The sequence below is a fragment of the Ricinus communis genome, chromosome 10, assembly GCF_019578655.1.
Source record: "Ricinus communis isolate WT05 ecotype wild-type chromosome 10, ASM1957865v1, whole genome shotgun sequence".
Lineage (NCBI taxonomy): Eukaryota > Viridiplantae > Streptophyta > Magnoliopsida > Malpighiales > Euphorbiaceae > Ricinus > Ricinus communis.
The window spans coordinates 19,527,778-19,543,602 of record NC_063265.1 but is presented as its reverse complement, the minus strand read 5'-3'; the positions used below and the strand labels follow the sequence as shown (position 1 = coordinate 19,543,602).

The following is a 15,825-nucleotide window of genomic DNA, read 5'->3' as shown; positions in this document are numbered from 1 at the left end:
TGGAAAACAAAGGCATACGATCCAGGAAGGATGTTCAAATATAAAGAAAACAAAGATCCCAGATCAGCTAACAGTCCAAGTAAGTATTAAAACCATTACCCATAAAGGATCCAGTGAAAAATTTAACAGATCCGAAGCTGAAACTCCACTTAAGATTCAGGAGACTTCACAAATGGAATCCCGACGAATGATTGGATTCATCATCCACAGGTGCTTGGAATTTCTTGTCAGTTTCCCCACACCATTCCTTGTTTGCAATTGCAACTTCGTATGCGAAAGAGAAAAAATAACAATTTGTGCTGAAGCTAATGTGCCACAGGAAATATGAAATGTCCTCGTACAAGACATTATTAGTGTTCGAATTTTTTAAAATTTGACAAATGAGTGTTTTTTTTATCATTTCAATAAAGAAAACAGAAAAAAGAAAAATAAGAGGTGATGTTTTATTTAATTTTATTCTGCTTAAATTTTTTTCTTAAAAATATGGATATTTCATTAATGAGAATTAATAAATATATATCTTAATATAAAAAATAAGAATAAATATCAAACATCAAAAATTACATTTTAATCTTAATAATTATCAATCGTGATCATATAGCAGTAGATTATAATTTTATGAAAAAAATACTTCATTCGGTGACACTAAGCAACATATTAACTTTATATGTGTCTTTAACAAATCTGATTGTTTAAATATCAAATTTAATATTTTTTTCTTTTTACTACTTTCATAGAAGGAGAACTCGACACCTCTATAATTGAGAACTATTAAATTTATATAGAAAGAGAACTCAACACTTCCATAATGAAAGACCATAAAACTCCTAAGAAAAACTATTAATTATTTATTAAAACTATTAACCAAAAAAAAAATTTAATTAAAAAAAAAAAATTATAAAAGTAGTGTTTAAACTTATTAAGATTTGACAATAAAATGTTTAAACTTTTAAAATTTAAATTTTAATAAGTTCATATACCATTTTGGTAATTATCCAACTTTTTTTATATAGGTTACAGTTCCATACACTTAAATATTAATAATTTATGGTTTCATATTAAATTATAATTTTTAAAAATTTAAAAATATTAATAATTTTCAGTTTTGTACATTAAAAAAATATTAAATTATCAAATATTAATAAATTTATACCATTTTTATAATTATTTCATTAAAGAAGAGGGAAAAAAGAAAGTGGCTAAGATTTAATTCGAAATATATTTAGAATTTGCCTGAATTAGAAAAATATTGAAGTCCGTTTGTTTTTCTTTTCCTTTAGAAGAAAAGTTCAAAGCTTAATAGAGCGTCAATGGATTTAAAAAGGAACCACTTTCCATAGCCCCAAACTGAGCTTTCATAAAATTAATATAAGAAGGGTTTGATTCTCATGCATCACAAATCCATGTTTTTATTTTCAAGAAAAGAAATACAAACACAAAAACTATGATGTCTACACGTGTAGAAGAAACTATCATCCATCCAGCAACAAAATTTCTCCAATTTTCTTCTATAACATGTAGAATAATACAACCCATATCCCATTATCTTTACTATTATATGATCACAGGTCCGAAATTTACACGAATCTATCTACCCCATTGTTGATGGAAAGAATATATATATACATATATATAATCATATCATTTTTCTTTACATATTGAAAGGAATTGAGTCCAGTATACATGTTGAAAAACTTCCGATCACCAGCAAAGAAACAAATGGGGGAGAGTCACTGCACAAAATCTTGCACAGCCAGACAAGAAAGGTTAAAAGAATTAAGGAATGACATGAGAAAAACAAACTCAACCGATCTTGTTCGTGTCTCTGACTCTTCTAACATACGACAGACCTATGTTGAGAAAACATCAGTTTCTTGTGGCTGCAAGGCCTACGAAGTTTGAACTGTTCTCGACTTGAGTAAAGCAAGTTTCTTATCTAGCTGAGGAAAACCATAATTCTCATTCTTCATTAGGATCAGCAACCAGCAGCTTTTAGGAAGTGATCATACGGGCTTGATGCTGGTAGTCTGAAGAAGTTAGGATGGTGTTGATATTCTGTTGCGCATTGAATTGGAATAGCCCCGATGGATAGTTTTTGTGGGTTTGCAGTGAAATTCTGGTCAATGAAAGGATCTCCAGCCTGCAATTTCAGTTAGGCAAATTAAACGCATTTCACAAGGTATAGGCAACGCAAGCCTGAGAAGGGCTTTTCAGAAAGTTAGCTAGTTGTGCTGCTAGTGCATGACAACGCATTCAAAGCCATATATATTATACATATACAAGTATGTGCAAGTAGCAATGTCGTGAGTTTTTGTGCAGTAAGAAAACACCACATTTGACAAAAACATGAGAGCAAGAGATCCACCTTCTTCACTTCCTCGTTATGATTCTGTTGAGTGATATTAACCAAAATATCCTGCTTCATTTGGGCATTTATCACATTAGACATCTTTTTTTGCTTTCCCATTAAAAGTGTCTCGCAGTGAAGGGCCATTTCCTTGTAAGGCACATCAGGTGCAGTTACAGACATTCTTCCAACTTGATGTGCTGCATCCAAGACCTGTTTAGATGATGCATGTTATCAGAATTGTGATTTTCATAATTTTGTTTGCAAATTTCTGAGAGAGTTATAATAAGGAAGACCAGAGTGGGTAGCACCGTCATGCTATCATTAATCTGGTTATGAGACACCAATTCTTAATATGAATCTTGCAAGACTCGCAAAAGCCTCTTTGTACTTCTAAAAGTAAACAGTTAAGAACATGATATGGATGAGCAACATACTGATTCCATAAGTTGATTGACGCTCAGTAGTTTGTGGTCTTGAACGGCCGACTCCTTATAAGATTTGGTGTGACTGTCTAAGGAATCTAGAAAAGCATCTTCATCTATTGTTACAATTGGAGCACCCTGCATAACAATACCAATAGAGCCATTTCAGTACCAAGCATTAGTTAGAATAGAAAAGAGAAACAATGGAGGGCAATGACCTCTGTAATAGAACTATTTTTTCAATCAACCTGATCTGCTTGAAGAAGAGCATCCATAAACTGGCCTCCCAATGGACACACATCATCAGGTACAAATTCATTGAGAAGATGCTCTTGCACAACTGACAATCTAGACTGCAGAAGAGGTCATTAATATTCACTACCAACTACCAACACATGTAAACCATTATGTGTAAAACTTATTAAAAGGGGCTTAGAATACTAGAGGAATTGAAATAAGGCTTTACATCTGGAAAATTGAAGCTTTTCACTATCTCGGCAACAAAGAATTCCCTGCTTTGCTCTCCTGTAATGTCTATTTCTGACAGAAATTTCAGAGCTGAATCATCATCCTCCTTGGATCCATAAATATTTATCGGGTGGTCAGGTCTATTGGTAACAGCCTTTAACTTCCTATGCTCTACCAATTGTAGAAATGGATCAACCTGATTCAAGAATAAATCCATGTCAAGTCAAGTGTAAAGTTGGTATTCTCTAACAGAATACAGATGAAAGCACTTAAAAGACTTTGCTCTTTGCTTGTTAAAGATTAAAGATAAAAGTCCTGGACATAGAAACTTCATAGCAGCTGCTCAATAGATGCTTACAATATAAAACCATGTCAATTTCACAGGCAATAATTCACATACCAGTTTTTCTGCAAGTACCACAGCACAATGAACAAGTGGAGCAATATCATATGCTTTTGATGAAAAGAGAATCATGGAAGTTGCCAAGGTAAAGAGGGATCTACGACGTGATGGTGGGAGTGACCCTGCAAAGAAGTAGAAAAATGTTGTGAATTGCAGAATTGGCTATGCAAATAAAAGCTTTGTCTAGAAATTAGAAATTTTAAAGATCCAGCTTTATGAATGTCGGCAAGCATACAGGTATTTTTGCTTGTGTGTGTGTGTGTGTGTTTGTGGGCGAGCGTGTGAAACAAAGACTAAAAATGTTAGACTTTGAATCAGCAAGATGAAATTTGCAGGAAATAGATGCCATGCACTTAATGAACTTTAAAAGCTTGTACAGATTAGTTAATTATAAATATAGTAGCTATCAGGAAATCATAAACAGTTGTTATTTCTCATAGGGAGATTTGTTTTGGGGGGTGGGAGCATGATATTTGTTCTTGCCATAAAGATTATTGTATAAGTTTACTGTACATATGAAAATTAGTAACTGCATTATGTACTGCTTGCAATTTTCTATTTGGTTTCTGGTTTCTTTTAATGTTTTCTACTCACTAAGTTAGTACAGATAACTTATTGTAATCATGCACAAAAATTATGCCTCAAAAGATCCATCAACTAGTTTATATCCAAAAATTGAACATGAAAGCTACATGATTGCTTAAATAAGACTTTGGGGAATTACCTCTTTCATTAAGAGCAACATTTCTCAAGGAAAATGCAAGCTGAAAGCTTCGAATCAAAGACTCGTGACTGGAATTCTGTGACAAAATATAAATTATAACAGAATGAAAAGGCAACTCCAAAAAGAGGACAAAGGAGTAGAAGATAGGGCTTGATCAGCTTCTGAAACTTTATGAGAAACATTTTGTAGAAGGCGCATTCAAGTATTTTAAGTCTGAATTTGTATTGCTTATCACTATAATCTTATCAGACAGGATTACATTATTATAGCTGGTATTTCAACCTTTCAAACTAAATTACACCATAACATAGTCATATGTTGTAGCTATTAAAAGTTACAATGCAGCAAGAACAACTATGAAAAATGGAGCACAAACTTAGCTGTTAAAAGTGAAAGAATGAAAAAGGAAAGAAAGCATCAGCTGAATAAGTTGATCTTTTAACTAAAATAAAACTTTTTTGCATTAGTTTCCTATCATCCTATATATATAGAGATATAACTTGCTTATAGACTAAGTACAGACAATAAACATAATTAGAATACAATTCCTTTAAAAGGCCAACCAAAGACTTTTATCATGTAAAATCAATTAAATCATTACCTTGGCTCGAGAGAACAGCAATACCAGGCCATATGTATGAGCAATTGCTTCATAGTTTTCAGGGGTATTTGCAGGATAAATAGACTGTGCCCAGATTGATGATAGCAAGAGACTAATCTGATGACTACTCAGCCTTAGAGAACCAGCCTCCTGAGGTTCAGTAAAGAGGAGATTCATGTAAATTCCAATGACTAACTAAACTAGAACCAGTTTATAAATAAGAACCAATTGTAGACTAATCATTCACAACACTCAACTTATTATCATGCACCAAATAGGAGCAATAATGTGGTGCAGACAAAACTATTACTGATTTCCAGACAGCATGATGTATAAAGCTAGGGCCCAATTTGGCCCAATCTTTCTCTTCCAATTGAAGGCCAAAGGAAGGAAATCGCCAAAGTTCCGACTTTTTGTATGTTCAAGCTTCACTAGATTATAAAATATGAGCTAAGCTTTGCTAAACAAGTTGATTGGAACCAAATCCAGTCTAACTCAATTTAGCCTCTTCATTAAATGAGTCATCTTTAGCACTTAGCCAAATCAGTTTCAATCAACAATTGAATTTTCTGATTAATACTGACAAATGATTCAAACAAGATTCATAAGTAAGAAGATCTTGCTTTTGGTTCAGCTGATAAGAGTTAAAGTTCATTTGTTTCCCTATTAAAACCATCTTTTATGTAATATAAGCTAATTTGTAGGAACTCTCAAGTCAAAAGCTATAAACAAATCACTAACTAAATTTATAAAAAAACTACAAACTCCTAGATTATTCTTTATGAATTAGAACACGTTAGCAATACTTGTCCTTTTTATGTTGCTGTGTGATATAATGCACAACTTGCAGTATATCATATTACACATAACATGGTATTAAATATTTTATATAATTTTCTCCTAATAATTATTTTACATAAGCACTTTATTTCTATTATGGATAGGTTCTGCACAAGAAAACATCAATAAACATGAAATTAAACTATATATCAAACACGTATCACTTTTTAGTCCATCACGAGCTTACTCGCAGTCTATATATATCCACTTGCAACCCTCAAGGAGCTGAGTTTTACCTAACTCATAATAGCTCATTAAGCAAATGAGAGCTGAAGATAAGCTCAAGCCTTGTTCATCAATTATTAAAGGACACAATTATGACAGCTTCTGTAACACCCACTAAAATTTAAGTAGGTGCCATCATGTATCATTTCAAACGACATTACATAGTCTAACTGGGGAACGGTTTAAAAACTAACTGATGAAGTTTAGATACCTCCACAAAGCCACAGAGTTAAACAACTCTTAACCATAACCCATTCCTAGCCTTGGAAAAAGGGCACCTCAACAACTCCCAGTCTTCTTTCAATTGAAGGAAACCTAATAAGTAATTCTATTTAGGATATTTTATCTTTTTTTTATGACTATTAAAGTTACACAGGCATGTTTAGTTTCAGTAAACTTAAATTATTTACAGTGTGGTAACCTAGGGATTATACATCAATAGATAGAATTTAAATGGTGATGGCATTGCCACAACTTACTGTTTCCTTATTTGAACCACCCATAGAATTTTCATTTGTGGCTAAAGGTGCAGAAGAATTTTTACTGTAGGCTTGACTGTTTGAGAACTTCAAATTGTCAACCATCCCATTCCTGATTTGTTCACCCTCGTTAACAACATTTTCTTTCTTGTCTTGGCAGGCATCTTCCATAATGGAAGGTTTCTCCTTCCTTAAATTCTCAAATAGGGCAGCTGAGGAAGAAAAGACAGAGACAGTTCTTGAGAGCGTTCGAAGATCTAACCCTTTTTTTGCCTCAAAACTGGTTGAGGATGGACGAGGGGAAATTGAAGATGGCACTAGTACAACAGAAAAGATGCGGTGAGCTCCAAGTCGTATTTCAAGGTCAGGATGCACCATAGCTGGGAGTAACTGATGAAATAATGCCTCAGGGAATGCCTGAAACAAAGAAGAAATATGTACCAAATCCAGCTACAAAAGTAAAAACAGGCATTGTACTCTTCAATAATAAAAAGATACACAATTTTTCCTGTTTACCTTGTTTTGATATGATAAATTTGGTATGGAAGCTGCAATTTGAGCAGTACGATAAACAGCAGATATCATTGTTCTGCCTATAACTGTAATAGCAGAGATGTTCTCCAACATCACAGCCATAACATCAAGAATTGGGCCTGCATCTCCAACCTGTTTACCAAAAGCATCCATATTTATCTATTTAAATCCGGGCATAACTAGACACACCAGCAAAAGATTTGCATCTAGACAATATGCATTGAGATAAATAAATCAGGAAATCGATTCAAAAGCCTAAAGAAGAATCCCGATTCATATTCCAAATCAGAACTCATAAGCAATTAAATATTTTAGGTATCATTTTGATCCAAACACTAATGGATATGAGCGCACCTTATATGATAGTTCCACAAGACATTTATCCACTGCTTCGCTAAAGTTGTTGTTCCAACTTTTCACGTCAGCTCCCAATTTTGCATTATCAAATGAACAGTGAATGCTTTTCCGCCAATGCCTCATGACATCACTTACTGCACCAATTATTGCTACAGAAGGCTCAACCTTGGCATGTTGAGCAAGAGAAGTGGTAACCTCAACAATGTCAAGCTGCATCTTGGATTGTTGAAGGACGTTTTTGTGATCAAGATGCTTAATCAATGTAGACAGCAGAATATGTGTATTTTGCCCTTAATAGATAAAACAAAAGAAATTGGGAAGGGAGGATTAGTTAATTATCAAGCTAAAACAAGAATAAAAGAACAAAAATAGCATGCTTTAGAGTAAAAAAGAGAACTCTGGAATGTGAAGTAAAAGTAAGAGATTCCTTAAGCACCAGAATCATCCATCAAGAATTGCATGTCCTTTAACACTGTGAAGGCCAGACCATATTCAGGACACCATAAATTTGCATTATCGAAGTAACGGAACAAAGATTCCAGTACACGGCGAATGTTTGTGGCCTCCTTCCCTAGCTGGGCCATGTTATGCAGGCAAACCCTAGACCAAAAGCAAGGATCCCGTGCATTCTCACTGCCAAGTAAGAGGATGATCAAAATCTTAAAGCAGATGACTCAAACAACATATATGTCCAGAGAATATTGAGCCAAGAAATTACGCTGTCACATTTACTTCTCCTTTTTCATTTACAACTGTCCTCCAAGAAGGAACAGTTGTAATGAACTCTGGCGGAAGACTGACATGAATCACATGACCCTCATTTTTGAGTACTTCTTCTACCCACCTATTCTGAGGACCTTGCTTGTTGATTTCAAGGTTCCCTGAATTTTTCTTACAACCTCCATAGTTTTCCAAGATAACTGAAACAATCTGTTCAGTGGAATAGAATGTATAGCCATAAATTAAGCAACTTTTATTCTTCATCCACATAAAAATTATTGAGCACTGAAAGATATCAGATTCCATATATCTATGGAAGAAGAAAAATAAATGAAGCATGCATTCGATATACTTGTTCTAGAATGCTAACATAAGCCACTTCAATGATATTTCTCATAAACAAAATTTCTTCTTTGGTCCACTTTTTTGGTGCATATCTTGAAGAAAATATAAAATATGAAAATTGCAGGTCAATGCACTTGTATAAAATGCTTTCTGAAGTCCAAAGAGGCCATCTTACATGACTCATTTTGCACACTATTTCATCAGCTTCCTCTTTTCAAAAAACTTTATTGCTAAATGCAGGACTTTGAGAATAATCATGAGTTTTGTTCTAGTTTTTCTCTCTGTTTTTTTGGCTAAAGATGATTCAGCATTCATGCTTCTAAATCATCTTAATTTCTTCCAATGTTCAAAAGGAAGCAAGTTTAAATTATTAACATGCAAGACTTGTTTAATTAACAATAAAGGCTAACTTAGAAAAGTAATGGGGCAGTTGATGGACTATCACTGACATAATATATATGGCACACAAGAAAAGGAATAGGATGTTTATATTTTGCCAATTCAAACAAAAGCAGGCTTTGAGAAACACATCAGATGCAAACAAGGAGTTGAAGTATCAAGCTGTAACTTGGAAATACTTCTAAGAAAAAGAAGTATAATTACTCTAGTCCATAATTTCACAAAAACATAACTAAGTTGTCCAAAAATAAAATCAAAGCATTCAAGATGTCAATACTCTGTATTTAATGTAACTATTTATTGAGCAGATACTATGATTCGCCAAACAAAATAGACACTGTTATTGGACACAGATTAAATTTATAATAAACCCATTTATAGTATTAGAATAAGAAGATTAGACTTAGTAGCAAATGTCAAAGAATTATACTATGAGTGGGCTGCTGATCACAAGATACAGAAAACAAAAGAAACACCATGAAGCACTATCACTTTAAAAGAGGACTGAAATATATGGAGGTGTATGGATTGCCCTAATTTCTTCTCTCTCTCTATATATATAAATGGCCTATGGTACCCGAGCCCCAGGCCTATTTTCTCTCTCTCTCTCTCTCCCTCCCTTCTCTTTGTCTAAAAATCACAGTAAATGCTGTTTTAGCCTTTATATGTGAAGCTGTTTGGATTGGGCCACATTGAACCTATAGATTGTTAATCCAAGTTCACCATCCTTATATGGTGAATCCAATATTCATAAGCTAAAATTACAATACTTCAAACCTGCTTGAAAAATTTTATGAAATAGATTTGGAGATAATTCCCAAGATCAGGACTTGGATAGAATATTAAAGGTTACCAAGAGGCAAAACATTATGCAACAGATAAATTTCATTAGGCAAGTTAAAATCGCTTACACTGTCAAAATCCACTGAAATATGAGAGTGTTCACCCATTAACCAAACCTGCACATCAAGGTAATGATTCAATCAGAACTAGAATGAAAAAAAAGAGTCAGAAGAATGGTGGAACCATGCACATATCAGTCAAAGCTACATTGTTTCTCCTATCTTTTTAATAGTTTCAGAAGGTACCTGTGATCAATGATTAAAGCAGAAAAAGTATGAAAGTGCAGGTTAGTATATCCAAAGTGTAATATGAATTCAAAATGACATTCGACTAAGCGAGTTTCATAGTTTTTGTCCTTTTTACTTTTTTAAAGGAAAAGAAAGGAAAAGTAAAAACTTGTGGAAGCAAGAATAAGCAGTTTCTGTACACCAAGCGATCTCTATTCCCACTCAACCTAACACTTAAATCTTACAATGGTTTCCACATCTAATTGTCCATGCACCAGAAGCGACATGTTGAATTAGATTGATAGGAACTGCTTGAAAAAGAGAAAAATCCAATTTTTATATAGTTGTAACCGTTCTGTCGACAATGAAATGAAGAATTCATTGGAAAGAATAAATCCACAGTACTGACTAGAAATACAGCAGATCACAATTGCAAGAAAGGAAAAAAAAAACCTTTTGATCAAAACAAAATAGCACTTCGCACATTTTTCTGAATAACAAACTCACAGGGTGGTTGGATGAGTGTACCAAGCATGGGTTAATGTAAGAAGCATATATATTGGAAAGATCACTATTCTGTATTTGAGAAAGCAGTTGTAGTGACTTAAAAAAGATACCATTGAAGAAAGAGCTTGCAACGCTGCTGCACGTAGGTTTTTTGCCCTTTCATCATCTCCCACTTCTTGAGCTGACTGACAGAGTTTAGGAATAAACCCTTCTAAATTAAACAAGTAAGTTCCATCCTTCTGCAAAATTCATTTAGATGAAATGAGCTTGAATTTCTGAAAGAGAGAATCAGAAGGTAAAAGAAAAAAAAAAATTTGTACCTGAAGCTGAACATAAAAGTTTGTAACTGACACTGATAGCACTAACCTGATTAGTTACGAAGTCAAAAAGAGTCTCACATCCTACAATTTGTAGCTCATCCTGCCGTGTTTGATCCAATAGAGTATGCATAATGCTTAGCAAGCTACTTGCAAACAGAGGCCTATTAAATGGTCCCAAATATCAAAAGCAGCCATACATTGGGAGAAAGAGGAAAACAGAGAGCAAACACTGTTCAGCATGTGTGCTTGCATAACTAAACATGCATAAAAATGAAACCCCACTCTGAACTTCTAATATGCAACATACTCGAGCAGAAAGTCACATGTCTACTTAAACGTGCCAGTCTCAACATGGTCATTGACAGTAAGAAGATATTCTAACAAATATGGACACTTTAGGTGGCTATCTATTGAATCTTGCATGTTCATCAAAATCACACAACAGAAAGACTTCTATATGGAGATTTATTACTTAATTTTAATATTTGGCTCTTTTGGTGCTTTCCACATATAAAGGGGTAAGAATAGTTCTCGCATATGTCAAATCCCTTCTAGTTTTGACTCCAAAACCTATGAAAGCTATGACATAATCAATAGGGATTCTCATACCTCCATCCCTTAAAATAAAATATATAATATAAGGGTAAAGCAAGAGAGGATGAAAGAAAAAGGAAAAATAAGAAATGAATTTCATAACCTAAATGAAAGAAAAGGAAGAACAAATAACAAATGAATTCATTACACAACAATGTCTTTAAACAACTGGATTAACAATGACATGCTACAAGTCAAAATGTATACAACATACAAAAAGAAACAAAAACAGGAAAAAGGAAAACGAACTCACATTTGCTCCCTACAAGAAATCAACAATTTCCTATAAATGCACATCACGATTTTAGCAGACTGGAAGTTCTCATTTCTCAGCTCTTTGTAACACCTTTGTTCAAGAGAATTTGTGATCTGATCACCAAATCGACAGCTTTTCATTAAGAAAACAACAATTGACATTTCTTAATCATTTACTTCAATTTGTTGAATGGTTGTTGAATGGTCTGTGATATAATGAATGAAAAAATGAAAGAAAAGAAAAAGCTGCACAGAACGAGACAACTCTTACTATTAACAGCAAAAGCAAACATTTAATGGATAATATCAACTAGAACCTTCATATTTCTTAATTTTAGCATTCCAGCTGAGAGTATGGGGAGAAAAATCAACATGAGAGCATAACCACCGAGAAGGTCTAACTGACCAACCCACATCCAACAGATCAACTAATAATAAAACAGAAAAAAAAAAAAAAAAAAAAAAAACACAACTTGCATGAGGAAGGGAAGGGGGAGAGAGAGCGAGAGAGAGAGAGAGAGAGAGAGAGAGTATAAAGATACAAGGACCAAAGGAGAAGGTCTAAAAAAAAAAAAAAAAAAAAGAACCTCCAACAGAGAATGCTTTATATCTAGTCAATCTGCATTGCCATACATATCAGGCTGATATACAGTAATAATCTGTAATGACTCTAGATAAAGAACACTAATTTAATCAAGCAACCTAAAAATTACAACAATGTTGATTTTTGTCATCACATCATTCAACTTTGTAATCTCTTCAATTATGATCTCCTATGTAATTAAAGAAAAGAAAATACATCCTTCATAATTCCCTATCCGCATTGAGGTGACAAATTTAATAAGATAATTAACAATTTTTAAATCATCAAAACACAAACTAACTTTCCAACAGTATTTATGCTCCACTGTGTTCTGTGTGATTGACTTCGCCTTGTAGCTCGACTTCACAAATAATGCTTACTGCTTTGAACTTCAGAATCATTTTGGTTCTAAAGCCCATGATCTTGAAAAAAAATTGTGAACATTTGTTATATGAAATATGTTACATAGTCTAACCATAGAAAAGAGATTGGGGAGATAGGGTGGAGGAGGGGACAATGAACTGCATTCCTGATGAGTGCTTTTAGAAATTGCTGAAAGTAAAGAAAACTTAATTGCCAGTATAAGAACATCTCAAGCAGGCACAATGTGTAGCAAGCATTCGTTTCATAAGCAAAGAAAAGAAAGTTCAATAATTATGATATGAATTCACCACATTGGCCTCCAAGAGCTAGAACATAGATGATAACTTAACAGCTAGTATTTCTAATATTAAGGCCAACTATAACAGTCATCAGTTCAAATATTCAAATAAACATACACGTGTACATGTGGTTGCAGTTTAAAAGCATCTTATGCATGCAAATGAAACTTTCGAAAAGCTTTGCCAGACAAAATAATAATGAAAAATAATAACAGTACCTTTGGGATGCGTAGAGGATTTTTAGCAGCATATTCGCATAGTCTGCCAATCATCCGATCATTTGGCCCATCATCCTGCCATTTAATATTCCACAAACACAGAATTCAGAAGATAAGATGTTCACTTCAAAGCTGAACAAAGAAAGTTAAACTGTGCTACAATTTAAGGCTTGATATCAAATTTATTGAGCAGGAACAGCTTAAATTAAGAAGAAAGATAATGGCGAAAATCCCAATTCTGATGAATTGAAAAGAGAAGTCAAAAAGTGATGTGGAATCTAAATTAGGTCATTCTAATAGAAGCAGACATAAGTCCTACAAAATGGAGTTGCAGATAAAAGTAGAAAGGGTCGACATTCAGCGAGAAGATCAAAGTTCCCAAGAAGGATGCTATGTCCTGAGAAAGAAAAACAACTTGTACTAGAAATGAAAACCCTAACAGGGAACCTGTTAGCTTCTGGATTCATATTATTTTCCGGCTCTCTACTGCTGCAGAAATTCAACTCAATTCACAAAAAATTTGCATTTTCAAGATGCCCATTGGTCCTTCTTTCTGATAATCACACCAACTTACATTCCATAATTAGAAGAATAGTCCTCCACTCACATATCACAAGTTCTTGTACAATTCGCCTATTGTAAATTCAAATTAATAAATGGAGGCCATCTCGAGTTTAAATGGGATTGGCTATGCTGATAAAGCACATATCAGTTAGATTAAAACACACAAAGTCCTAGCTCTTGAAAGAAGGAGCGAGGTTAAATGCCTCAGTTCAACACTAAATTAAATGAAGCAAGGCAATCTTTTCTGTGCTTAAGCAACACACTACAACGAGAGCTCATTTCAATTCTTTTATCAGTGTAATACTACACTTGAGAGCATTTTTTAGCTGGCTGTCATATGTATTACATCACTATGATGTGTACAATAAAAAATTAGAACTAATTAACCAACAAAACAAGCAAGTACACTAGCAAAATTTCTTATCGTAACATAAAGAGAAATGCAAAAGGGGAAAAAAAAAAAAAGAAACAGTAAAAAGACAGAAATCTAACCGGATTTCGAGGAAAAATATTGGCAATGAGCTTCTTGTAGCGCTTAATAGGCTGTCGGGACCTCGCCCTCATAGCAGGGCAAAAGAAACAAAGGCTACCACATGCAGGCAAAACTTGCCTCGAAACCACACCAGACATTAAGCTCATTTTCCAAATTATTGGTAGCGAATTGAGATTGATTTTGGTAAAAAATACTCCTTTCTTTCCCTTCTGAAAAAACCTAACACGGAGTCAGGTTTTGGCATTAAGAAGGGAAAGAAAGAGTCCAATCTCAAATTTGCAGCCTTCTTCCAATTTCAACTACCAGCCTGTTGTAATAACCATCAACATTAACATTTCCTCCTTTTCACAAACAATCAATCAATCACTGACACAAGAATTCATCAAAACAGGAAAAGAAAAATTAAATCAATACTACGAATTAAAAATAAATAAATTCAAATCAAAAAGTTCAAAATTGAAATGATGAGCTGGCAAAAACAATGTGAATTGCAGAATTGACAAAAGAAATTAAAGAAAAAAAAATCCAGAGAATTGAGAAGAAGAAAAAGATTGATGATACCTCCGAATCAGAATCAAGAAGAGCTGACCAGAGGCTTGGAAACCGCTCTATGCCATGCAGGAAAAATTGTACCGATTTTCAAGCACTTTTATTTTAGCACCGCTATATTTAATGCTTTTTTTCTTTTTTATTTGTTTGTTTGTTTAAAGAGATTTCAGAACAGAAGAAAGAAAAAAAAAAAAAAAAGAAGAAGAAGTTGGTAGGTGTCTAAAAATTGCAATGGAAGCCGGCGCCATGCCAGAAATACAATGGAGAATTTTTCCCACCCGTTACAAAACCGGTATTCTACGTATGTGGGACCCAATGTATCATTTAGGATTTAATTATTCGATTATTAGTATTGTTTATCTTAATTAATGAATAATTAGTGACGGACGTGACGTGATTCGTGTTTGCTCGGTGAACGTGTGCTCCCTTCTTCACACTTTTTTTGACAGTTACTTAACGGTCTTCTCTTTTCGCTGTATTGTCCAATAGGAGGCCAGCAATCCTTTTTTTAAGAGTTTATTTATGATTATTTAGGTTTACCTTTTGCCGTTTGATTTCTTTTATTAGGACAATAATTTAGTGGTACTAAATAATAATAAAAGATTAATAAAGGTAGTAAAGTGTATGATTTAGAAACATTTAAACTTTGACCTGTAATTGTTATTTTTATTGCGTGTAAGATGAAAACTTTCACCAAATTTCCCTCCTTTCCAACGTTACATTTTGGGTTTCGAATTTGCATCATAACCCATTTTATCACTACCATACCCTCTATTTTCAGTATCCATCAATCTACTCTTAGCAACTAACCCATTTTTTCAATGTTGTGACTCAATTTTCTGTCTCTTTTCTTCGCACCGAAAGAAACACAACTAGACTTTATCAGTGAAGTAATTATAAAAAAGTCTACGGTCGGTGAAAGTGATAGCGGGAAGACCATTTGCATGTGCATCATTGAATTTAAGGTGAGAGTTTTAGATATAGTAAACTAGCATTTCGAGAATAATTTCGACGTCGAAACCATTGATGTATTGAAGGTAATAGTGGCTGCTGCGGGTCTATGAATAGAGAGAGAGCATTTGATTTTATTTTTTCTTTAAAAGGTAGAGATTAATAATTTGAATTGATATGGAGCTGATTTAT

The 15,825-nt window shown here is 33.7% G+C and overlaps 1 protein-coding gene across 4 annotated transcripts; it reads right to left on the bottom strand.

Annotated features, from left to right (window-relative positions):
• Positions 1-1,523: 1,523 nt before the first annotated feature.
• Positions 1,524-15,053, bottom strand: LOC8260146 (protein SEMI-ROLLED LEAF 2). Of its 4 annotated transcripts, XM_048369672.1 has the most exons (20): positions 14,695-15,017; positions 14,133-14,499; positions 13,077-13,151; positions 11,612-11,727; positions 10,811-10,925; positions 10,555-10,683; positions 9,779-9,826; positions 8,122-8,333; positions 7,840-8,036; positions 7,401-7,693; positions 7,029-7,178; positions 6,513-6,929; positions 4,969-5,118; positions 4,368-4,443; positions 3,641-3,765; positions 3,239-3,436; positions 3,021-3,125; positions 2,785-2,910; positions 2,366-2,560; positions 1,524-2,140 (listed from the first exon to the last, which is right to left on the bottom strand). In XM_048369672.1, exons 2-20 carry the CDS (start codon positions 14,277-14,279, stop codon positions 1,976-1,978), a joined length of 3,039 nt encoding a protein of 1,012 aa, XP_048225629.1. In that variant the 5' UTR covers positions 14,280-14,499; positions 14,695-15,017; the 3' UTR covers positions 1,524-1,975. The 4 variants fall into 4 exon arrangements, 1 of the variants encoding a protein (XP_048225629.1); XR_007214273.1 differs by lacking the exon at positions 1,524-2,140 and having other exon boundaries at positions 2,545-2,560; positions 2,991-3,120; positions 14,695-15,053; XR_007214271.1 differs by lacking the exon at positions 1,524-2,140 and having other exon boundaries at positions 2,545-2,560; positions 2,991-3,125; positions 14,695-15,049.
• Positions 15,054-15,825: the final 772 nt, after the last annotated feature.

Excerpts from the sequence above, each read along its gene's own strand:
- LOC8260146 (XM_048369672.1), bottom strand. The coding sequence starts at position 14,279 with ATGAGCTTAATGTCTGGTGTGGTTTCGAGGCAAGTTTTGCCTGCATGT. Across the intron at positions 4,444-4,968 it reads TGCTGTTCTCTCGAGCCAAG|AATTCCAGTCACGAGTCTTT; the intron begins GTAATGATTTAA and ends ATTTTGTCACAG. Across the intron at positions 2,911-3,020 it reads CTCTTCTTCAAGCAGATCAG|GGTGCTCCAATTGTAACAAT; the intron begins GTTGATTGAAAA and ends ATTGTTATGCAG.